This window comes from Trachurus japonicus, chromosome 18, assembly GCF_045865225.1.
Source record: "Trachurus japonicus isolate A0001 chromosome 18, Traja_1.0".
In the NCBI taxonomy this organism is placed as follows: Eukaryota; Metazoa; Chordata; class Actinopteri; order Carangiformes; family Carangidae; genus Trachurus; species Trachurus japonicus.
Genome location: NC_140924.1, coordinates 9,435,521 through 9,460,820, shown reverse-complemented (window position 1 = coordinate 9,460,820; position 25,300 = coordinate 9,435,521). Strand labels below are relative to the sequence as shown.

The 25,300-nt window shown below is 39.4% G+C and overlaps 2 protein-coding genes across 2 annotated transcripts in view; both read right to left on the bottom strand.

The window, feature by feature from the left end:
* Window positions 1–12,906: 12,906 nt before the first annotated feature.
* LOC146968644 (uncharacterized) overlaps window positions 12,907–25,300 on the bottom strand; it is a 161,376-nt gene continuing 148,982 nt past the window's right edge. The window contains exon 5 of the mRNA XM_085759291.1: window positions 12,907–13,039. The gene's annotated coding sequence lies outside the window, so the exon portion shown is untranslated. The remainder of the gene's footprint in view (window positions 13,040–25,300) is intronic.
* On the bottom strand, window positions 13,039–15,730 carry LOC146968652 (uncharacterized). The gene is made up of 3 exons (XM_085759618.1): window positions 15,676–15,730; window positions 15,231–15,590; window positions 13,039–13,441 (listed from the first exon to the last, which is right to left on the bottom strand). The coding sequence occupies exons 1-3, from the start codon at window positions 15,722–15,724 to the stop codon at window positions 13,083–13,085; spliced, it is 768 nt and encodes a 255-aa protein (XP_085615744.1). The 5' UTR covers window positions 15,725–15,730; the 3' UTR covers window positions 13,039–13,082.

The window sequence follows — 25,300 nt, the reverse complement described above, 5'->3', positions numbered from 1 at the left end:
CCTATTCCAAACTATACAATTAAATAATGAATAATAAATCTCTGAAATAGAGGTGAAATGTCGCTGCTGACACTTTTGGAAAACATGGATTGCAACTGTGCTCATATTGTACAGTAGACTATTTAATTTCTAATGTACCTGGCAGGAGTTACACTGTAAGTCCGGGGAAAGTAGGACGTAATTGTACGGGAGTTACGCTCTAAGACACAGCCTAGTTATACTGTAAAATGCGGGGTAATAAGTGGCGGAGTGAGCGAGAGTTACTGTGTAATTTGGTGTAAAGTATGACAGGAGTTACGTGCCAAGACGCAGCCTAGTTAAACTGTAAAACAGCGAGAGTTACCCTGTACTTCTGTGGAAGTTGGTGTGAAGCAGGATGTAAGTTACGCGCTAAGACGCAGCCTAGTTACACTGTAAATGCACGGGGGAAACAGGGGGGAAAGTGAGCTGCAGTTACTCAGTACTTGTGTGAAATAAGCGGCAACCTACGCGGCAAGAGAGCGGTAGGTACGCTGTAAGTCGCGGGCCGTATTATGTAGTGCTACCAAAAGAGGAAATATTTTTACACTGTCCAATAGCGTTGAACCATGGCACTGGGACAAGTGTTTTGTTTAGATACAAAGGAAATTGAGACTGAAAAAAATAAAATAAAGCAGTAAATATATAAACTGAAATTATCATCATCATTTAAAATGGTTTTAAATTACATAATTTTGGTTTAATGTGGATGATTTTTTAAAAAAAATTTCAAGAATTTGTGTGTCTGGAAAGTGCAGGGACATGTTTTTCACCTTATTTTGATAACGACCCTTCAGCTATTTCTACACAGACTGTAAGTGAAGCTACAGATCAGTATCAACCAGCATCAGTGACTGTTGGTTCATGTCTGACTGAGCTGTGGATGCTTCAGGTTTTATTCTGGTTGGTGTCTTCTAACATGAGCTCCATCTTCTCTCATTCTCTGGTGCTGAAGTTGTGTCAATAAAGTTTATTGTTGTTTTAGTCTCTGTCACTACTTCAGACTCTCACACAGAAGAGACAGAAAAACTTCACTCAAATAAAGATTTATTTACAGATATTCAATTTAAAGGTTGAATATGTAGAATATTTATTAAAAGCTATATTTTTTCAAAAATAATACATCCATGGGGCCTTTAGAGGGGTACAGAATGAAAGTATTGCTTTTCCATAAAAAAAAATTTTTTAGTCTGAATTATTATTTTTAATATTTTTGACGGGCTCGACTCTCGACAATGACTTTCTGTCAACGTTCTGTTTACATTCCTACCTGCCTGTAGCCGACATGTGGCTCAGTTCTCCGCTGTTTTCCTGCCTCCTCCCGGTCGGATGCGTTTGTTTCCAACCAAGCCTTTTTAATAATCAATCGGTGGATCAATGGATTATCATATACTTGTTTGGATGGGTGTATTTGTGTAGTCTTATCTGTCATAAACACGTTTATCGTCGCGGACTTTCGGTGCCACGGAGCTCCTTTTTTTTTTCTTTTTTTCCAACTTGAGGAGAGCAGTGACAGCGGAGGCTCTGAGGCTCTGAGCAGCAGCGGTGTGGAAGGCAGAGAGCCTCCACTCTCCCTGTAACACGCTACAAGTCATTTATTATGCTGTTAATGACGGTAAAAATGAAACATAAGGTAAATATCCTGCTTAGCTCTCCTCCTCTGCTGTCCTCTGATCAGAGCGGAGTCCCTAGCAACGGCCCGTTTTACCTAGCAACGGTCTGGCAATCGACTGCTGGAATTCTTTTTCTGTTGTTTTTCTTGTAATTCTACATAGTCAACCTTTAATTCAATTCAAATAACTTTATTTTTCCATTAACTGCATTTATGAAGAACATCAGTGCATATTTAAACAAGATAAATCGATAAATACAAATATAAACATACCGTATCTTAATTCCAGACTCAATGATCAGTACTGAATCAATAAGTATTGGGGTTAATTCTAAATGATCAGATTCCTGACAGAACCACGGACCATGAAGAAGACTTCTACTTATACGCTGTTTCACAATGGAAATAAAAAAACAAACAAAAAATTCTGTCAATAAATACACGAGTAGAAAATGAAAATCTTCATGAGGTCAGATTCACTACCTTTAGGCAAGGCAAGGCAGGGCAAGGCAATTTTATTTATACAGTATAGCCCGTTTTTACCAACAGTTTGTCTCAAAGGGCTTTACATGGCATCGTAGCAACATCCTCTGTCCTTAGACCCTCACATCGACTGAGGAAAAACTCCTTAGAAAACCATTTTAACAGGGAAAAATCGGAGAAACCTCAGGGTGAGCAACAGAGGAGGGATCCCTCACCCAGGACGGACAGACGTGCAATAGATGTTGTTACAGACAAGAAAACAGTTTACAGCTTTTAAATGACAGAACATGGTTTTACATTAGTCAAGTCAAGTCAAATTGATTTATATAGCACATTTCATACAGCCAACGTAAACTAAAATAGCATATAGGATAAGAAATATTACATAAAAAAAACATTTAGGACATTATAAAATTACACAAGAATGTATTATTATCATCATTTAAAAATGGAGATAGTAATAATAATAATAATAATAATAATAATAATCATCATCATCATCATCATCATTCTTAAAGCAAAAACAATAAGAAGTATTTTAAAATCAATTATTTGCTTTACTGGGAGCCAATGAAGAGATGATAAAATAGGAGTGATGTGCTCGAACCTTTTGGTTTTCGTTAGTACTCTGCTGCAGCATTTTGAATACTGTAAGCTGGAGTTTATTTAATGTCTGCTCATGCAGTCCAGCAAAAAGGGCATTGCAGTAGTCCAGTCTACTGGAAATAAAAGCATGGACCAGCTTTTCAGAGTCTGACTGAGACAGGAAACATCTAACTTTTGATATGTTTCTCACATGATAAAAAGCAGTTTTAGAAATATTAGAAATATGCCGTTGGAAAGTAAGATCAGCATCTAAAATCACACCCAAGTTTTTGACATGCTCACATGGTTTTACAGACAGAGGAGTTAAAAAGGATTGAATATTTTGCCTCAGAGCCTTAGGACCTACCAAAAGAATCTCTGTTTTGTCCTCATTAAAGGGACAACGAGGAGTTTTGGAAAAGCGAAGTGTTTTCACACTACATTTATGAGCCTCCGCGCACCGTGAAATTCTTTGACCGGCGCAAGACAGACTCATGTTTTCATTCATCAAGAATTAAAGTCAGAGGTTCGAAGACGATCACATACCGTCATAGTTCCGACCATAAACGGAGATTCGGCGGCGTTATTCTCATGACTCGCCGCGAAACCGAAAGTAAGGAATCGCATCTCCACCACCACTAATAATAACAAAATAACGATAGAGACAAAACGATATATTTATCGAAAATGGGCCCATTAACAAGTGTGGGTAGCGGAGATTCATCCACATTAACGTGAGACTTTTTTATAACCAAATAGAAACTCCTCGTTGTCTCTTTAAGTTGTAAAATAATTTTGACCATCCAGCGTCTGATGTCTGTGATGCATTGGTATTGGTAGAAACAGAAATGTATAACTGTGTGTCATCGGCATATGATCAATATGAAGTATTATGTTGCTGTATGACATTAGAAGTAGAAACCATCATGCTACATTGAAAACACTGAGGAAAAATAACAAATACATTCCAAACACTGAACAGGAACGGGACTCAAAACCAAAGTGATGAGGTTTGTTCAGTGTGATGTTGAGGCACTGCAACTATTGCAGTTGTCCTCTAGTCCAGTTCTGGACTTTGTAACGCTTCATGTAAACACAAACCCACAGTCATTTGATATGGGATGCCTGCTCAACCCACTGAGCTATACGGCCCTCTACAGCTGAACATTGACATTTTCTCCCCAAAGCCTCTGGCATAAAGGTCTGAGTCTGAGAGAAAAGAAGAGCACACAGACAAACAGTGAAACTACTGCCACTGCAACAGCAAGGTCGATCCCTTTTGGACTCTCTGGTAGAAGATGTTGGTTCAGACAGACTCTTAGATCTTCTGACTGAGTCTCCATAGCTGTATAGACTATTTCTTCATCATCTTTGATAAAATGAGGGCGGCGAGCAGAGTAGTGCAGAATGAGGACCAGGACTGCTGCTGTGACAACCAGTCCAAGGTAGAGACCGATCCTTCCCCGACTCCTTGGTTCTGGTCTCTCTGGTTCTGGTTCTGGTTCTGGTTCTGGTTCTGGTTCACCAACAGCTTCTGTAAAAGACATAAAAACTCTTGTTGGTCCTTCAGGTCCAAAGTTCAGATGTGGACTGTTTGTGTTTACCAAATTAACTCACCAGTGACGTTCAGGTGACATTCATCAGAGCTCCTCCCATACTCAGTGATAACTTTACACTGGTACCATCCTGAGTCTTCAGTCCTGAGTCTGGACACATGAAGTCTGACTCGTCCTTCTCTGAGGACGTCTCTGTCACACTGGACTCGTCCTGAAAACTGGTTATCATGAGACTCTTCAACACCCTCATAGAGATGATACAGGACTGAGACTCTGTGATCAGTGAAGAGTCGACAGTAGACGACGTAGGGCTCTGCTGACCCCTGAGTGTTGTTGAAGGTCCACTCCAGTGTGATGTTGTGGTTCTCCTCTGCCTGATAGGAGCTCTGTGTCACCTTCACTACAAATGTTGGTTCTGAGGAGACAGAGGGAAAGTGAGGAGCAGACTAACTGAGGACTTGTATCAGTTTGTAGAGAATAAAGTGAAGGAGTAAACTCACCACAGACACAGGAGGTCAGTGTGAGGAGCAGCAGGAAGCAGCACATCATCTTCTCCCTGTCACAGGAGACAACAACACATCAACAACTACATCTACACTCACTTCTTCCTCTTCACGAGTTTTGGTGCAGTAATATATTTATGTCACAAGGTGGCGCCAGTGAAATGATCACAGACTGGGAACAACAGACTGAAGCTCAGTGGATCAATGTGATACATCTGGTACAATATTATATACTGTATAATATATTCATAACACAAACAGAGCTGATGATGTTGTTGTTTTGTGAGTCTGTTTAGTGTTTTGTTTTGTTTGGTTGTTAGTTTTAATAGAGACACAGTCTGATGTCAGAATCTGAATAAAACCGAAGAGAGAAGAAGATAAAGTCACTTTTTCTCCTTGTAGATTTAAGACTTTTTAGTCTGATGTGTTTAGAAACATGGGAAATGGAAGTTTCTCACACACACAGAGGACATACATGGACATGGTCTGTCCTGTCTGGTCTGTGGAGCTTCAGCTCTGTCGTGGCTCTCCCTGCAGCATCACTGCTGCCTCCAGCTCCAGCCTCAAACTGTCTCTATGGGCCGCATAACGCGGAAGTAAACCCGGAAGTCAGAAACTTTTTCAGCGTATGCGCCAGGCGAGCAACTTCCATTGAAATGAATGGCGGTGATGGTCTTTCTGCAAACTTTTATACTTTTTTTTTTGGCAAGATATTATGGAATTATTATTTTTTTGCGATATGTGAGTGCTGCAGGAATAAATCTATAACACCTACGATGAAGCAAGGTCTAATAAATCTTATTCCCAAACCTGATGAGGACAAGAAATATTTAAAAAACTTGAGGCCTATCACTTTACTCAATGTGGATTATAAAATATTTGCTCACATAATAGCTAATAGGCTTAAAGAAGGAATCACTCAGATTATCAGTGGAACACAATCAGGATTTCTAAAAGGTCGTTCCATCCACAACAATATAAGCTTAGTGTTGGATTTATTAGATTATAGTGACTGTATCGATGAAAATGGTTTTATTTTATTTTTAGATTTCTGCAAAGCATTTGATAGTATTGAACACCAATTTATTTTAGACACTTTACATCACTTTGACTTTGGAACCAACTTTAGTGATATCATTAGCATGTTTTATAAAAACATTAACAGCTCAGTGATATTACCATTTGGCATTTGTAGTAGATTTGAGGTCATGAGGGGCATACGTCAAGGTTGCCTCCCCTTCTCTTTATTAGGGCGGCTGAAATGTTAGCTATTATGGTTAAAAATTGTGAGGACATTATGCCGCCAAATGTCATGGGAGATTCATTAATCACAAGCCAATTAGCGGATGATACAACCTTGTTTCTTAGAAATGAAGCTCAAATTACAAATGCCCTAAAAATTGTTTCTATATTTTCACAGGCATCCGGCCTTTACTTGAATTTAAATAAATGCCAACTGATGGCAATTCATAATCACCCCTCAACTCAGATTGAAAATATACCATGAAGTTATATATTTAGTTATTACTGTTTCCAAAGATTTGAAAATTAGAGAGAAAGCTAATTTTGGAGATTATGTTAATAAAAGGGAATCTATTTTGAGTACTTGGTTACAAAGGGACCTATCTATTTTTGGAAGAGTTTTAATCTCAAAAATGGGAGAAATATCAAGATTAATTTACCCTGCTTATTCTTTAAACATCCCTGACAATATAATTAAAACTATAAATCAATATAATTTTAATTTTATTAAATGGAATAATAGACATCATTATATTAGAATGAATGATATCATTAAATCTTTGGAAGAACGTGGGCTGAATGCAGTTGATTTTGATCCAATGAATGGTTCCCTAAAACTCAAATGGCTACAAAATGTTATAAAACAATGTGAGGATATCTGGTTTAATCTTCCTAAGAACATTTTCTTGAACTTTGGGGGTGTAGAATTTTTACTAAAATGTGATTTTGAAGTTAATAAATTACTAATCAAGTTATCGAAATTCCACCAATAGGTCCTCCACTACTGGAAATTATTGGAAGAATTTAAGCATAATTTTTCGCCCCACAACACACCAATCTGGAACAACAGATGCATTCTAATAAAAAGGAAGTCTATATTCCTGAAAGAATGGCAGGATCAAGGAATTTGGTCTATTCAACATTTAATGGACTACAGAGGCAATATATATGATTTTCTAGATTTCAGGAATAAGTAGGCTACAATGTAAATTGTTCCCAAAAGGTTTACAGTGATTTAATTAATGCTCTATCGCAAGCTTTAATTGCTTCTATAAAAGGTTCTTTACTTTATGTATTAACTTTACCTCATCTATTTCCTTTATTTATTCGTGACTGTCTCTTTTCAGATGTGAAATGTGGTAAAAATCGCTTTCTAAGATCCATACTATCTAATGAATGTTTTCCCTCACCTTTAAAAAGAAAATTCATGCTGGAAAGTTATTGTACTGATCAATCTACCTGCAAATCTGCAATTAGATGTAACTTTTTGAAATTTTCTATTCCACCGAAAGCGAAAGAAGTGCATTTTAAAACAATAAATGAGATATACCCATCTAGACAACTAATGCGCCTTAGATTTAAAGCAGAAGTAAGTGATATATTTGTGTTAATATAAGTCTTAAATAGTTCTATCTTCCGACAGCAATCACTTCTATAGAGTGTTTGGACTGAAACACGGGTCTGTCAGTCCCTCTGCTCTGCTCTGAGCCGAGGAGAAAACATTTATCGTATCCTACAGTTTTTATCCAATGAGGAGAGAGAACGGCATGCAGGGCTGTGTGTGCAGCCAAGGGACGCCGTGAATGTGGTGATGTAGGGACGAGGACCAATAGGTCTCATTGCCATGCTCCATCCGGCAGGGGGACTGCCAACGGAAATGAGCCTATTGGCTATAATTGGGTGCATTTACATTTTATCCTTTTAAAATGTTCATTAATGTACACTGTCCCTCTCGAACAAATAAAGGAAAATGAAATGAAATAGATCCATGACGAGACGTTATGGTGCGTTCAAGGCAACTCGTAACTCTGTTTTTCCGACCGTGAAGTGGTACCAGTTCGATCTGGTACGAGTTCACGGGTCGGAAGTTACGAGTGGCCGTTATAGTGACTTTCACCGGTAAAACAGGTCGGAAAAACACGAGTGGGTTGCCTGGAACGCTACAAAGTCGTAAGTTGTGACTTGAAGCTGTAATTTACGGTTTCAAAAGCCTGCCTGGAACGCAGCATTAGCCGAAACGACCGGATCGCTTACTTCTGCAGAATGCACAACGTTTAACATTTATTTGATCTTTCCCTTCATCAGACCCCAGTAAACTAATGTGATGTATGTTGTATATGATCCTAATTTCTATCTTTGTAAATTTAATTTACCTTCTTTGTATTAAATATCTATTTATTTTACTTAATTATTTTAATTTTTACCTCAATTATAATTTATATTTTTTTTATTTTATTTTTTTTATTTCATGGCTTTCCTGTTCCATCTGTTACTGTGTTAAACTTTTATGGTGACATGTTTAGCCCAGTTTCAAAATGTATTTTGTATTGAAATTTCTTCTGCTTGTAAGATTTGTAATTCTAATAAAAAAATTAAAAAAAATGAACGGCGGCCATTTCCCGGTCCGGTATCCAGATAATATAATACATCCATGAGCGTGACCCAGTAACAGGCTGTCTGTGTATCATTGGCATACCACACGGTTACAGGCTCAGCCTGTTGCTGTGGTTCGAACTAATGGGAGGTCCTCATTAGTCCGAACTGGACTAGTTATTAGCATTAGTCAAACTCTCCATTCTTACCGTTCACTATGCATTTATATCATTATTCATATAGGCTCCACCTGTCAATAAGACACAAGTGGAAGAAGAGGTGCAGTTTATTGTGTTTCACCAACGAGGAGCTGTCATTACGCACGACTTTTACGCACTGCTGCGCGCTCATTAGTGTCCGTAATTAAACCTTGACACTCATATCAAATCAAACTTACATTACAGACAGGTGGATTGGGTTCTCTGTCTCTTTCTCCCACTCCGAACAGACAGACGGACGCAATCAGAAAGGAAACAGAGGCTGCGCATTGATCCTTTTTTCCTTTCTGGGATCAAACGGATCATGTGCAAAACAAGCAAATACTTCATATTAATAACATATAACGCTCATTATGCTTCCAGCCTGTCTAGCCTCTACCTGCTGTTTTTACTAAACTTAACCAACTCCTTTCTTCATTGCCTGAACCTAACCAAAGCCAAATTTACTTCTTTTTTCTCTCAGTCTGCTGTCAGCAGGAGCGGCGGCTGCAGCAGGCTCGCGCCCGTGCCGGCCTGGTTCAGCCACGCTCGAGCGGGGGGGGGGGGAGAAAAAAAAGTGTATTTCTTTTACTCTGTACTCTGGGAGGGGGGGCTTTGATTATCAGTTTACACATCTTGGTCAGCATTTATTAATTCTGGTCTACCAGTCCCTCATTGAATCCCTACTCACCTTCAACATCTCTTCCTGGTACAGCCTCCTCTCATCCAAACACAAGACAGTTAACCAGGCCAGCAAAATCATTGGAGCACCACAACCCCCCCTTTCAGAACTGTACAGCTCGTGACAGACAATAAAGTTTATCTTATCTTATCTTATATCTTATCTGATCTTATTAACCGTGGGCGGGGTCTGATTGGTTAGTCTGTCTGAGTCTACGAGGGAAGAAAATCCCAGATGCCACCAACTTACGTAATGTCAGGGCACGACGGTTTTTTCCGTCAAAACTGACAGTTTTTAATACAGAAATACACATATCAAATGGCCCACTAAACACAACACACCAACAACACTGTCACATACAGTGAAGATACACAAAATAAGTCTCTTCCAGTCAGTTCCCTGTCCCTCCACAGTTTCCTCCAACAACTGTGTTTTTATCCACTATCTCTGCTGCTGCAGCTGACTGGGATCAGTGCAGTGATCTGATCTGCGAACATGGTTTTTCTTTTCTACGTCCGAGTGTTTATTAAGCTGGACGGATCTGTTAGGTTGGACAACAAGATGTTTATCCTAGTCATCATTTTGGTATCAGACAACAACAATAGACTTGACTGAAGTGAGATCAGACTGAACAGTAAACGTAACAACAGACAACACACTACAGCTGCTCTTCCTGTTAAAACACTGAACAACGTGCTCGATCAGGTAGGACCAGCTGGCAGTCGCACTAAAAACAACCGACTACTGACACTACAGTCACCGTGCTGAAAACAAGATGCCTTTCTATCTTTTTTTTATTTTTATTTTTATTATTTTTAGATTATGATTAACCCTAACCCTAACTATGAACTTTTAGCTTTCATCATATTTGATTTTTTTTTTTTTTGTATTGTCACTTGTAAATGTCCCTCTGCTTCCTGTTATTGACGGTGATAAAGTCTTTGTAGTGGATTAAACAGTCATGTCATCAGAGAGAAAGTCCTCCAGAAACCGAGAAGAAAGACGAGTCTCATTCTCTTCTAACTCTCACTTCATCTGTCCCTTAACAAACGTACACAATCACAACACAACACAACACAACACAACACAACACAACACAACACAACACAACACAACACAACACAACACAACACAACACAACAGCAACACACAGCTCCAAAGTTTACCTGGTGGTGTCAAAGACTGCAGCCTCTTCTTAGAGAACAAAACTGGACGTGAGAAGAAGAAACTCCGATGAATAAAAAACCCTGGCGCTGGTGCAGCCTCAGAGAGAAAATCAGCAGCTCAAACAATCCACTGTGGAACAACGAACAGGGCGGGCCGGGTTGTGACTGTTGTGCATGTTGTGACGAAAAACTCTTTATCTACTCCTACTGAAGGGAGTGGAGCAGCAGCCGAGGACAGCCTGCTGCTGTTTCTTTCTTTTCTTCTAGTGTTTACCCTGAGGTCACGGGCAGAAGTTAACAGTAGCTACTATATTTGATGATGACACAGACTCAGTATTGATCAGTGTTTCTTGACTTGTCTCTAATGTAATCTGCTGGCCAAGAAGACAAAGACGTCTCTCTCCAAGTTTAATAAAAAGCTTTTATTTTGTGATCATAAAGTAATGATAAACCTTCATGTTTCTACAAGCTGCTTCACAATGACAAGAAAACAACAAACAAAAACTTCTGGTAATAAAAAAGCAAGTAGGCTAGAAAATGAAAATCTTCATGAGGTCAGATTCACTGTTCAATACTTTGAAGGTTTTATCTGGTAACAAACTCACTGAAATGTCTTTAATTGTGATCATGTTAATTAATTAGTGACTCTCTGATCTTTTAATTGACTTGAACAGCAACAATGACTTTAATGTGGTTCAAACTCTTGTAAAACAACTGGACTCTTTCTTGTCACCTTCCTTGTTACCCAGAGGTTGCGCAACATGGTGGAGGATCCAGTTCCACTCCCCCTTCCTTGTGACTCTGCTCTGAAACTCCTACTGTCACTGTTGAATGTAGATCAGTGTGTGAATGTGTTTCCTCAGGTATGTTGTTACCTGCCTGCAACGTAAATTTCCCTCTGGGGACAATGAAGTTGAAGTTGAAGGTTTAACCACCAATAGTTTGTCCTGCAGTCGTTCACTGACTGTGATAAACTCAGTGTTAACCAGTGTTGAATGACTCATCAACAGACTGAGGCTGATAGAACATTCCTGTGTGTGGTGAAGCAGCTGTACCAGGTTTGTTCCCTGGTTGACTTCAGTACTGGATCAATAAGTTACAGTACTGGATCAATAAGTTACAGTACTGGATCAATAAGTTACAGTACAGGATCAATAAGTTACAGTACTGGATCAATAAGTATTGGGGTTAACTCTAAATGATCAGTTTCCTGACAGAACCATGGACCATGAAGAAGACGTCTCTCTCAAAGTTTAATAAAAAGCTTTTATTTTGAAATCATGAATGAATAACAGTAACAAAGCTCCACTCTGCTGCTTTGGCTTCATCCAGTCGTCTCAGTATTTAATCAGTCATTGGTTCAAACTGACCAGCTACTGTTAGTGTAGCCTGTCATGAGCTGTTGCTTCTTCCAGATAAGGATTAGCCTATCACAGTTTGTGTTTCTCTTACCCATGAACATTTATTTTTAGAATAATTCTCAGGTCTGAGCAGAAACAGAAATGAGTGTGAACCTTGTTGTCTCCCATTGGCTGAACCAGTTTGTAGTGAAGCCCCTCCCCCTTTATAAACCCTGACACTCTGTTTCCTCTCCTCACACTGAAGATCAACCTGTGTTCATCAGAGTCAACTTGTTGTGACTCTCCGTGGTCTAGAGCTTCACCTACAGATTCACACTGGTTGACTTTCTGTCAGACTCACAAAGACAAAACCACGATGAACACAGCAACAGCAGCAACAACACAACATTTATGGATTTAATCTTTCAACAGGAGGTTCCTGACAGCTTCAGAGCCGTGTGTGTGTTCAGTCGTATCCAGACAACAGGAGAAAAGACGGAGCAGTGTTGACAGGACATGGTGGAGTGTGTCAGTCTGGAGCTACTTCCCCTTTATGTTCACTCATCACATCCAGTTGGTGTCAGAGTCTCACATCAGCGTCTGAAATGTGTTGAAACATCAGTGTGAATCACATTAAAACCTCTGGTAACATGAATGTGATGATTCTTGATTTAAAAACCTGATATTATGAGTTCAGAGAGTTTTCAGGAAGTCACAGTTTGATACGATGAAAACTGTCAAACATCAGAGAAGCTGGATTGAAACTGTTTTTACATTTTAAAAACGTCCGAGACACTTTTCTTTTCTTTCATGTGGAGTCCACAGGAGGATCTGAGCTTTACAGGAAGTACAGGAAGACCAGTCAAACCAGCCTCATGAATATTCAGAGCTTCATTATCTACGGACCAATCAGCGATCAGAGAGAAGTGTGGAGTCTCTTAAAGGGCCAGAGCAGGAAATCACAGTCTCCTTGTTCTTTTATTAATAAAGTTTATTGTTGTTTTTAGTCTCTGGGACTTCAGACTCTCACACAGAAGAGACAGAACAACTTCACTCAAATAAAGATTTATTTACATGAATATTTTTATTTCAAACTCAAGGTCCATAGAGAAAGAGAATAAAAGCTGCAACATATTTGATATAAAACATACAAATTTGTAGAAAGTTAAAAAGAGACTTTACCAGATATTCACATAATCTTTTTTACATTGTAACAACAGTCAGATGAATGTTGTTATTGACACTGATATCATCTGTTGATGCAACAACAACTCAATTTAAACTCAAAAGCAAAACAATATGTACATGAAGATCCAGCTTTTATGTTACATTTGAGTCTCCATCAGCAGCTGATCCAGAGTCAGTCCTGGTTCTGTCTCTTGGTTCTTTGACTCAGGTTCTGTTGATACGACAGAGGACGGTGGTTCAGACAGAGTCCAGTTAGATCTGATGGACTGAAGCTTAGAGAGACTCTCAGTCTCTGCAGCTGTGGTGGTGTTTCTTCTCTTAAATTTACACATACGAGGTCGGAGATTACAGTAGCGCAGACTGATAACTAAAACTGAAACTGCTGCTAGTGTCACTGCTACATAAACAACAATCATTCCCCAACTCTCTGGTTCTGGTTCTGGTTCTGGTCCTGGTCTCTCTTGTTCTGGTTCTGGTTCTGGTTCACCAACAGCTTCTGTAAAAGACATAAAACACTTGTTGGTCCTTCAGGTCCAAAGTTCAGATGTGGACTGTTTGTGTTTGAAGCTCCTGATGTTTGTTTCCATGTGCAGTTTATTCTATGTTGTGTTCATTAATGACAGTCTTAGTAAATAATCTAGAGCTGAGCAGACAAACTCCATCAGGTCTAGTTCAGCAGCAGAGTCTGAACAACACTGGTGGTAACCTCCATCACCAGAGATCTACTGACTCTACTGACTCTACTGACTTCTAACTTACAGTTTTTCTCAATCGCTTTGGTGCTATTCTCAGATCAGAATGAAAGTTCTCATAACTGTTAGTTCAACCTCCACAACATGTAGTCATTTGTCCACATCATAGTGGCAGTTTCTCCTTCCTCTGAACAAATTGCAAATGCTTTTGGACATGTATCAGTTTCTCTCATACAATTCTCTGCTGTTTTACAACATTATCATTTGTTTATGTCATGTCAGTCAAAATGAACTATACTTTTGAACGCTGAATAGTCTTTCCCTATAAAACTAATAGTCCTCATTTCATTGCTCGAGTCATTACATACAAAATTCTTGAACTAGTTTTCAAAATCTGTCAAACTAGTTTTAAATGTAAATATAAAACATTTACAGTAAGGAACAACAGGTATGTATGGTATTGGACAGTAATTCAGCACTAAACAATCTACACTGCTGTCATTGTGTCAGGCATTACTGTAAGATACAGTGGGACAAGAACTTTTTACATTTACATTTAGACTTACAGCTTCACTAGAGAACAGATTTACTGTATTGTAATGTATTACAGCAACCACAGTAAAGATTTCCCATCTTTACAGTACGGTACTGTACTACAGCATTTTACAAGTAGGAAGCACTTTTACAGTATTGTACACTACAGTAATAATGGTTGATGCAGTACATGTACTGTACATTACTGTAATTTTACTCTGCATCACATAGGATTACAAGACAACCTCACAGAGGTGGAAGAGACTGAGCCCTTTTTACTCTGCTACAACAACAAGACATTTGTGCAATGGTGATTACAAACAATGGCATAAGGTTGAAAGAGATACAATGTAAGGATGACATTACTGTATCTTTGGGAATATTGAATCTCTTTCAATCGCTACAATTGACAAAGTGATGTAGATGAAAATGTGACTGGAACGTCTGGATGTGCAGGAATGATTTACAGTACTCTGTAGGTTCAGTTTTGTTTACGTAAAGTTGTACCCAAAGAGTGTTTCTTATGTTTGTTGTAGATGACTGTAGTGTATTTTTCCTTTGCACAATGCTGTGAACAAATCAGAATTGCAAAGAGCATATACAGTAGAAATGTGAAACATACATATTCAGTATCTCCACTAAATACAGTAATGTGTAACTTTACTGTAGTTTTCACATGGCCGTACTAGTAGTGTATAGTGCTGTCTGGAGCATTTTCAGATAGTATCATCACTTTTTGCATTGGAAAACACTTAGAGAATAAAGTGTCCTAATGAAAACATGACAAAGCCATTTGACTATCTTGTTCATAAATGATGGTGTCAGGACTTCTCACTTTGACAACACTGACAGTTTCATTGACATGAGTACTTGCTTTTGAGGGATGGACAACCCATTTTGAGCAAGTGACGCACTTTTGCAGGTCATCCACTAGGTTTTGCAGTTTGTGATAATTGTTCTGAGAAATGCACTAACTGTTGTGCAAATGTTAAGAGTGATGTGAGAAAAGCACCAAAGCGACTGAGAAAAACTGTAAATGACTCTACTGACTCAACTCACCAGTGACCTTCAGTCGACATTCAGCAGATCCCCTCCCCAATTCAGTGAGAACCTGACACCAGTAAAGTCCTGAGTCTTCAGTCCTGAGTCTGGACACATGAAGTCTGACTCGTCCTTCTCTGAGGACGTCTCTGTCACTCTGGACTCGTCCTGAAAACTGTTTATCATGAGACTCTGAGACCTCAACACCCTCATGTAGATGATACAGGAGTGAGACTGTGAGATCAGTGTTGGCTTCACAGTAGACAACGTAGGGCTCTGTTGACCCCTGAGTGTTGGTGAAGGTCCACTCCAGTGTGATGTTGTGGTTCTCCTCTGCCTGATAGGAGCTCTGTGTCACCTTCACTACAAATGTTGGTTCTGAGGAGACAGAGGGAAAGTGAGGAGCAGACTAACTGAGGACTTGTATCAGTTTGTAGAGAATAAAGTGAAGGAGTAAACTCACCACAGACACAGGAGGTCAGTGTGAGGAGCAGCAGGAAGCAGCACATCATCTTCTCCCTGTCACAGGAGACAACAACACATCAACAACTACATCTACACTCACTTCATCCAGTCAGGACCAGGCTGCTTCATCAGTCTAGTGCAGGAATGTGTTTCTACCACAAGGTGGTAGTATCCACATAGACAGAGGTGATGAATAAAATGTTGAGCTTGAAGCCTGAAGACACTAACAGCCTGGTCACACTGGACGCGGAACCGAAGCGCAGCGCCCTGGAGCGGAGGCAGTTTCAGATAGGCCACATGTTAACGGGTCTGCCTGGTCGCACATCTCGCGCTGTGGAGCGCAGTGCGCGCGCCTGCAGCGCTTCAGATCGGTTCATTCAGTTATTTATCTCTATCTATATAGCTAGCTTGCTATATATCTATACAGATAAAGATAAATAGCTTTATTATATAAATCTAATATATCAAATTTAAAATACAGCTAGCCAAGTGTTCCTTTTGACTCAAAGTAAATAAATTGCTAATACAAAATTAAAAACTAGAGTTTCAATTCTGAACACAAACTAAAATGGTCAGTTCCAAATAAATAAAGTAGGTATAAGTAGTATGGTTACAGCTAAAAAATAGTCAGGGGCCCACTTTAGTATTTCTTTCAGGGGGCCCAGAATTCCTAGCAACGGCCCTGCATGAGACACACACACATATGTTTATGTGTGTGGAAAACCGAGTGAATACGAGTATGAACGACTGCAGTCGATGTCTGACCGGCGCAGAGAGAGGAGGAGAAGTACGCTCCCAGTGCGACCACCCAAGCGCCCGAGAAGCCGCGCGCAGTGCGACCAAGTCATCTGCTGATGATCATGATGTGTCAGTGTAATTAACACATGCTGTTACAACAACACATCAACAACTACATCTACACTCACTTCTTCCTCTTCACTAGTTTTGGTGCAGTAATATATTTATGTCACAAGGTGGCGCCACTAAAATGATCAAAACTGGAGAATAACAGACTGAAACTCAGTGGATCAATGTGATGCATCTGGTACAATATTATATACTGTATAATATATTAATAACACAAAGAGTTTAATGGAACAAATGTCAGGTTTCTCACATTCTTCTTCTCTTAGATTTAAACTTTTCAGGAGAAACTTTATAAACCACCAGGTCAGAAATGATCCAGAACATCAGAGACCAACATGTGGAGCAGCTGGAGTCATGATGACGTCAGGCCGACAGGTCAGGTCCATGTAACGCTGTCAAATCTGTTCAGTTTGATTGAATGACAAGTTACATTTTCATGTTGAAGACAGATTGGACTGAGAGCAAAAAGCAGTGTTTTTCCACCTTGTGTCTCCTGAAATGTGTAGAAATCGATTTTCTTTTTTTTAAATCTACTAATAAAAATATATTTTTAAACTAATTATTAGGTTCTTTTTAAAATTATGAATAAAATCACCACACACAATCTTAAACAACTGTATTTTATACGAACACGAATATAAATCGAGTTCAGAAAACATGCAGCACATAAAAATATATGAGCTGGCACATTGTGATCGTGGGGTCGCCAGTGATTTGTGATGTCATTATGGGGTCAGGAGACAAAAAAGGTTGGAACCACTCATCAGTCACAAATGTACCAATAAACATATTAGAAGATGCTTTTATAGCAAAAGGAAAATAACTCCACATGGAAGGACTTATTGGAATTCTCTTTTCACTGATATTAACTGGAATAGAGCGTGGCTTGTTCCATTTAAATTTTTAATTTCTAATAAAGTTAGAGAATTACATCTCAAAATTTTACATAATATTTATCCTACTAACTAATGTATACGTATCCAGGTTTTCCGACATTGATGACTGTTGTACCTTTTGTGGAGGGGATAGAGAAAGTATTGTTCATTTGTTTTACAAGTGCCCACTTTGTATTACTTTTTGGGAAGATGTAAAAAATTTTCTTTTGGTTAAAACTTCTGTTACTTATCACCTTAATGAAAAAAACGTTATTTTTGGTTACTCTTCTCCCAATAATAAATTTAACATTATTAATCTCTTCATATTATTAGGCAAATTTCATATTCACAAAGCAAAATGGTCCAAATCTACCCCATCATTTCCTTTTTTTTCAATTGAATTAAAAAAATATTTTGAATCTTTGCTACTTGTCGATTATAACAAAAAATGTATATCAGCTACTGAATTTTTTTTAAATCATATGAAATAACTTGTCTGCCTTAATTTATTTCTTCTCTCATGTATTTAATTTGATTTTGTTAATTTAATTTAATCTACCTCATCTGCTGTTTTTTTATTTATTTAAATGATTAACCTACTTGTCTTTAATTTCCAATACTATGTCTTGGAATGTCTGTCGCTTTGTTTTGTTGTTGTTGTAGTTCGTTTTGTCCATTGTTCAATTGTTGTAATGATTTGAAAAAAAAAAAAAAAAAAAAAATCCCTTCAGGACACTTGGACTGCCACGAACAAGCGGTGTGGAGGAATATTAAATAGTTTTTGTGTAAAGAAAAAAAAAAAAAAAAAAAAAAGGTTAGAAACCACTGGTGTAGAGACAGTTTGAGGCTGGAGCTGGAGGCAGCAGTGATGCTGCAGCAGAGACACAGTTCATCCCCAAGACAGAACTGAAGCTCCAAGACAGGACAGGACAGACCATGAAGTTAAGTCCATGTATGTCCTCTGTGTGAGAGAAACTTTATTATTATTATTATAACCTTTATTTAACCAGGTTTGTCCCATTGAGATCCAAGATCTCTTTTGCAAGAGAGACCTGGGCTGCGTTCCAAAAACAGGTTGAGTTTCCCTCGCTCACTTGCCCTCAGCCCTTGCTATGACGTCACACGGAGGCCACTTGGAGAGTGGAGGGAAAGTGGGCGGGGGAGGAGTAGAAGAGGTAAACGGAACGCACCTGCCCTCGTTCACTAACAGCTGGGACAATCACTGGTTGGCCACATGTCTTAGGTGTAGCGCTGTACTGGGGGGGGGGGATTGGCCGGTTTACGGTGAAAATTCAATAGGCTACTCTATAATATCAATATACTACTCTTTCTCTCTGTCTGTCACTGATGATGAGCTCTGCTTCATCAGACCAATCCTGATTAAAATCCCTTATAAAACTACACATCAACACAGCCTGCACAGCAACTATGTGAATATGAAACGTCAGATTAAAAAGGCTCTTTAGACACGTTTTTTTTTGTGACAAATGAGTTTGCCTATTATATATCTCTAGCCTACCACTTGTAAATTGTTTGTTCTGACATGTCACTGCTAAACTAGTTTATTGAATTGAATATTTACTGACCCCTTTCATTTATTTTCTTCTTTGGTGGTAAACACACAACTGGTGCTTGAGGTTCATTATCGCCACCGCATGGACGTATTTTTCGTGCACCACTGCAATGCATTGTGGGTGATATACAGCTCTGGAGTGACCATCGATGTTGACTTGATCACTCAGCCCTCAAGGGTCGATCTCACCAAGTTCACTTTAGCTGTTTAGAGAAATGGAACAGCCCTTATGATGGCGGCGGGGATTCCCCCGAGGGCAAGTGCTGAGGGCAAGTGAACGAGGGCGACTCAACACGCTTTTGGAACGCAGCCCTGTAGTCCAGGCAAAATAGCGTTTTACGACAGACTAATTGTCACAGAAGGTTTTTCACCATACATCATTTCTATGAGGTGTCTAGAACAACATACTAAAAGTCCTAAGAAATCCTAGTTGGGGAAATATGTTTAATTCGCATCATTATTTACTGTATAAAGTAATGGTGCCGACAACAATACACCCCAATGGGGTTATTTTTTCCCTTTACTCCTATCACAATGAAACTTTACACAATGAAAGTATCCATGAAATGTAACATTTTTTGTATTACAAGTTTCTTTGAAAATGAATTTGAATATGCAAATGAGCCTCACACTAATCAAATATGCCCAAAATACACCCGAATAGGCTTCTTTTTTTCCTTTACTCCTACCACAATGAAACTTTACACAATGAAAATAGACATTAAAAGTAACATATTTTGTATTACAAGTTTCTTGGAAAATGAATTTGAATATGCAAATGAGCAATACACTAATGGAATATGGCCAAAATACACCCGGAAAGACTTATTTTCTTCCTTTACTCCTACCACAATCACACTTCACACAATAAAAGTATACATGAAAAGTAACATTTCTGTATTTCAAGTTTCTTGGAAAATTAATTTTAAATATGTAAATGAGCTCAACACTAATTGACATTTGGTCAAGAAGCCATAAAGCCACAAGCAGCAACATGGGCCAAATAACTAACACATTCATGTCCATTCAATAAGTTAACCTATGCACTGAGTGCTGTCACTTGCCACACTTATTCATACACACATGTCACTTGCCACTTAAAAGACCTATATTGACCTTAAGAATTAATTTCACTGTCTTGTCTCCAGTTGCTTTCTAAATTCTTTTTTTTTAATTAGCGAACAAGCCTTACCTAACGACTTTCCTCCCAGTTTGCAGAGAACATCAGAAGAAAGTCAGAATTCATCAAAGTCATTTCAACGACTGTGTGTGATGTTATATTAAATATGCTGAACTATGTTCAACAACATATGAGCGGGACTAAGAACTAAGTTATTCTGCCCCTGTTTTTGCTGCTTGCGGCTTTATGGCTTCTTGACCATAAGTCAATTAGTGTTGAGCTCATTTACATATTTAAAATTAATTTTCCAAGAAACTTGAAATACAGAAATGTTACTTTTCATGTATACTTTTATTGTGTGAGTAAGTTTTATAAGTTTGATTGTGGTAGGAGTAAAGGAAGAAAATAAGCCTATTCGGGTGTATTTTGGCCATATTCCATTAGTGTATTGCTCATTTGCATATTCAAATTCATTTTCCAAGAAACTTGTAATACAAAAAATTTTACTTTTAATGTCTACTTTCATTGTGTAAAGTTTCATTGTGATAGGAGTAAAGGAAAAAAACAGCCCCATTGGGGTGTATTGTTGTGGGCACCATAGACTTTATACAGTAAATAATGATGCGAATTAAACATATTTCCCCAACTAGGATTTCTTAGGACTTTTAGTATGTTGTTCTAGACACCTCATAGAAATGATGTATGGTGAAAAACCTTCTGTGACAATTAGTTCTATTTTGGGGTCCAAAATGAGCTAAATTGCCTGGACTACTGGCCAAGAATGACAGCACATAGTTTCAACACATAGTCACATTAATTAAAAACATAAAACAAACAAACCCTCTCCCAAACACATCAGACTAAAAAGTCTTAAATCTACAGAGAGAAAAAGTGACTTTATCTTCTCTCTTCAGTTTTATTCAGATTCTGACATCAGACGGTGTCTCAATTAAAACTCACAACCAAACAAAACAAAACACTAAACAGACTCACACAACAACATAACAGGTCAGACTTCAGTCTCTTCTGCCACCGTAGACCACCAGGCAAGAGAGTCAAACTGAAACCTGACAAACCTGAGTAGGCTAAAGCTTTATAGAGGAAGGAGGAGGCGGGGTCTGCGAATATCCCATGTCACCTGATGCAGTCAGAGCTCCGGAAGTGTTGTAGTCAAGACCGCATCAACCGAGACCGAATTACCGAGTTTAGTTAGAGATTAGTTAGTTTGTCAAGCCAGTTAGGCTGAACTTTTCAATGGAGGGATGCCGGTAGCTGCCCCTAAATTACCCAGAATGCATCGGTCCTTCTCATTTGCATAAAAAGCTGCTCTGGTCTGTAGACTTTAAAAGAGGCGCCGTCTCCACGTGCGCAGGAAAAAAACACAACACTCTGTGCGCAGGGGGTGTTTCACTCTCTCACACTGACACCGGGCAGGTTGCAGCTGCAGCTGGGGGAAATCGTTACACTACCAATGATTTTAAGTTATGATTAGCTGTTTTGAGAAGGTCCTTTTTCACTCTTATCAGTAAAGCATGGACAAAAAGCCTATCAGCAATGAGCTCGACCGGTCTCGTTCAAAAAACCCGAGGCCGCCCGGTCCGAGACCGAGACAAGACCGAGTAAAAATGCCGTCGATACCAAGACGAGACAAAGAACCTAAAAAAAGACCGATCTCGACTACTACAACACTACTCCGGACGGTTTTTCCGGCAAAACTGACAGTTCTTAATAGCCTACAGGAATAGACACATTAAATGGCCCACTAAACACAACACACCAACAACACTTTCTCACATCTACACACAAAATAAGTCTTTTCCAGTCAGTTCCCTGTCCCTCCACAGTTTCCTCCAACAACTTTAACGTGTTTCTGTCCACTAATAGCAGTGCACTCATATTACAAAGGTACGATACACTCAGGTTAAAACTAAACCATTTCTCTCGTGTTTCGTATCGAAACCTAATTACAACGAGCCGCTCTCCGCTGATGGAGGGGATAGGTTTCGGTCTGCAGATGGCGCGGACTCACAAACACACTGATGATGACCGTGGTTTTCTTTCTATGTCCAAGTGTTTATTAAGCTGGACGGTGTCTGTCAGACTGGACAACAAGATGTTTATCCTAGTCATCATTTTGGTACCAGACAACAACACTAGACTTGACTGAAGTGAGATCAGACTGAACGGTAAACGTAACAACAGACAACACACTACGGCTGCTCTTCCTGATGAACCACACGTTTTATCCGCCTTTAGTGCCAGACGGACCGGTCGCACTAAGAAACAACCTACTGACACGAAACAATATGCCTTTCTATCTTTATTATTTTTTTAGATTATGATTGTAATTAGCCTAACTATGAACTTTTAGCTTTCATCATATTTGATTGTTCTTTTTTGTATTTTTGTTGTTGTTTTATTTTGTATTATGACTTGTAAAATGTCCCTGCTTTTCACGGTGATAAAGTCTTTGTAGAGGATTAAACACAGTCATGTCATCAGAGAGAAACTGGCTCTGAAACAACCTGCTACACTTCTACTCTAACACAACACAACACAACACAACACAACACAACACAACACACAGCTTACCTGGTGGTGTCAAAGTCTGCAGCCTCTTCTTAGACTTACTTTTCCCATCGTTGCAACGCCGTTATCGTTACTACAATTTGGTTGAATGAAGCACGGTGTGTGAAAACACTACACTGATCACATTCCAGCTGCCACAGGCGGGAGGGGGCTGACACCGTTGCAAATGCGATGATGATTGGCTGGGTGGGCGGATCATGCCCTATCATGCTCACAGTGCCTCACTGCACGCTCTCTGACTGGCTGCCAAACACAACAACACAGCCACGATGGCGACGAGCCAGGGAAATTTAAAGGTAGGCTACCTTTCTCAAACTGGAAGTACCGGTGTTGTGCCAGAAAAGGACTGCCTGCCAGAAAACGACTGACCCCCAGCGGGAACGCCTATCGGGGTGGTACCAACACATCCATGGGTGGTACTTCTCCACAGCGAAAGACCGCCTCCGACGGAAACGCCCACCTGCTGCAGCCGCAGCAGCTCCACAGCTGATCTGCATGAGTAGGCCACATATTGAGGAGTCATTCCGTCGTAGGTTACACCTTGTCTTTCAATAAACCATCAGGAAATTCATTTTGGCGGTATACTTTTATTGTTGTCGTTGTTATTTCAATAAACCACCAGCAGATTAATTTTGGCGGTATGCTTTTATTGTTGTTGTTGTTGTTGTTGTTGTTGTTGCTTCTGCTGCTGCTGCTAAACAGGTAGAGTATCCTTGTAAAAATAAAAACATAATATTAATACTACTACTAGGCTGCTACTAACATTTAGTAACATTACACATGCTTTTTAACCCATAAAATGCCCCCTGTATGCAAACCGCAATCTTCACGTACTGTAGGCCAGGGGTTCTCAACTAGTCTCACTCTGGGACCCACATTTTCCCATGGTCATTAAGTCGCGACCCACTTTTATAGAATTCAAACCAAGATTTAAAGGGATATGCCAACATTTTTTTTTTTAGGCCTACAAGCAAAGTGCATTTCAGAGCACAGGAATGAATGCACAAAATAAAGACCCACAAAACAAAACAAGGTATTTTCACTGCATTCAGGCCACATTAATAAGAAAATGATATCTTTGCATTCAGAGAAAATAATAAGAAACTGAGGAGGACCATTACAACTGCTGCATGTGTGCAAGTGTCGTGTGCCTTTCAAAATAAGTTGTATTTCAAAATAAAAGACATGCAACATCACATGTGCATTAAATATTTACTTTTTTTTGACCAGCTGTCCATGACCCATCCAGAACAGATTCGCGACCCACTTTTGGGTCCCGACCCACCAGTTGAGAACCACTGCTGTAGGCTACATATTTCTGAAGCACTTTGCACACCAGGACAGGGCAGTCACTTTCTGGCAAAGCCTTGCCAGAAAGTGACTGCCCCCTGTATTTCAGGAATGCAAAGAGCAATGTTCACAAAAATCTCTGGAGTAATGCTAGAGGTTCCTAGGGGCATGTACAGTGAATTTGGTAAATATCACCCTTTGCATCCCTTTGTAACAGGGGCAGTCACTTTCTGGCAAGGCTTTGCCAGAAAGTGACTGCCCCCTGTTACAAAGGGATGCAAAGAGCAATGTTCACAAAAATCTCTGGAGTAATGCTAGAGGGTCCTAGGTGCATGTACAGTGAATTTGGTAAATGTCACCCTTTACATCCCTTTGTAACAGGGGCAGTCACTTTCTGGCAAAGTGACTGCCCCTGTTACAAAGGGATGCAAAGGGTGACATTTACCACTTTCTGGCAAAGTGACTGCCCCTGTTACAAAGGGATGCAAAGGGTGACATTTACCAAATTCACTGTACAATCACCTAGGACCCTCTAGCATTACTCCAGAGATTTTTGTGAACATTGCTCTTTGCATTCCTGAAATACAGGGGGCAGTCACTTTCTGGCAAAGCCTTGCTGAAAAGTGACTGCCCCTGTTACAAAGGGATGCAAAGGGTGACATTTACCAAATTCACTGTACATGCACCTAGGACCCTCTAGCATTACTCCAGAGATTTTTGTGAACATTGCTCTTTGCATTCCTGAAATACAGGGGGCAGTCACTTTCTGGCAGGGCTTTGCCAGAAAGTGACTGCCCCTGTTACAAAGGGATGCAAAGGGTGACATTTACCAAATTCACTGTACATGCACCTAGGACCCTCTAGCATTACTCCAGAGATTTTTGTGAACATTGCTCTTTGCATTCCTGAAATACACCTGTCCTGGTGTGCAAAGTGCTTCAGAAATATGTAGCCTACAGCAGTGGTTCTCAACTGGTGGGTCGGGACCCAAAAGTGGGTCGCGAATCTGTTCTGGATGGGTCATGGACAGCTGGTCAAAAAAAAGTAAATATTTAATGCACATGTGATGTTGCATGTCTTTTATTTTGAAATACAACTTATTTTGAAAGGCACACGACACTTGCACACATGCAGCAGTTGTAATGGTCCTCCTCAGTTTCTTATTATTTTCTCTGAATGCAAAGATATCATTTTCTTATTAATGTGGCCTGAATGCAGTGAAAATACCTTGTTTTGTTTTGTGGGTCTTTATTTTGTGCATTCATTCCTGTGCTCTGAAATGCACTTTGCTTGTAGGCCTAAAAAAAAA